The sequence below is a fragment of the Mangifera indica genome, chromosome 13 (genome assembly GCF_011075055.1).
Source record: "Mangifera indica cultivar Alphonso chromosome 13, CATAS_Mindica_2.1, whole genome shotgun sequence".
Classification (NCBI taxonomy): domain Eukaryota; kingdom Viridiplantae; phylum Streptophyta; class Magnoliopsida; order Sapindales; family Anacardiaceae; genus Mangifera; species Mangifera indica.
Window position 1 is genome coordinate 7,449,135 of NC_058149.1, and position 787 is coordinate 7,449,921.

At 37.1% G+C, this 787-nt stretch overlaps 1 protein-coding gene across 1 annotated transcript; it reads left to right on the forward strand.

Annotated features, from left to right (window-relative positions):
* On the forward strand, positions 1-787 carry LOC123194384 (transmembrane protein 230-like). Its single transcript, XM_044607574.1, has 2 exons — positions 1-336; positions 467-787. The coding sequence occupies exons 1-2, from the start codon at positions 147-149 to the stop codon at positions 586-588; spliced, it is 312 nt and encodes a 103-aa protein (XP_044463509.1). The 5' UTR covers positions 1-146; the 3' UTR covers positions 589-787.

Here is a 787-nt window from a genome sequence, read left to right on the forward strand (position 1 = left end):
GTACGTGGCGCGCGACTTGGCGCAGTGTCTGTTCTGAAGAAAGAGGCTTTTGAAAAGTCCGAACTTTCAACTGATATTCAAGGTAGCCCAAAATCATCCGGCCTCCCTCTAAATCTGCAACTCTGCTGTGCACCGAATTGAAAAAAATGGCGTATGTAGATCATGCGTTTTCTATATCAGACGAGGACATAATGATGGAGAGTTCGTACACGATGAATAATCGGCCCCCCATCAAAGAGATCGCTTTGGCTGTTTCTCTTCTCGTTTTCGGAACTTTCGGGATCGTTTGTGGAATTTTCATGTCTTACAACCGAGTTGGCGGTGACAGGGCCCACGGTACTTATTCACTTCAAATTTTTTATTTTTTTATAGCATTTGCATGTTGGCCTTTCTGATTTATTATTATAATTATTGATTTGTCGACATTTCTGATTTTCTAATTTATTATTATTATATTGTTTATCAGGGCTGTTCTTTGCCATTCTTGGATCGATCTTGTTTATTCCGGGATTTTATTATACAAGAATTGCATATTATGCTTACAAGGGATACAAAGGATTTTCTTTCGCCAATATACCCTCTGTCTAGTCTTAACCTTGAACTACTCCCTGTACAGATCTTCATCTCATCCAACTTGTACTATTTCTTCTTCCTCTACTTTATGAAAGATATTATTTTGTTTTTATTATTTTTCAAGTCATAGCATGTATTTCGTCTGCAAATGTGATGAACAATGGACTCTTTATTCGGTTTCTCGTGCAAATATAGCTATAACTAGTTTTCTTTA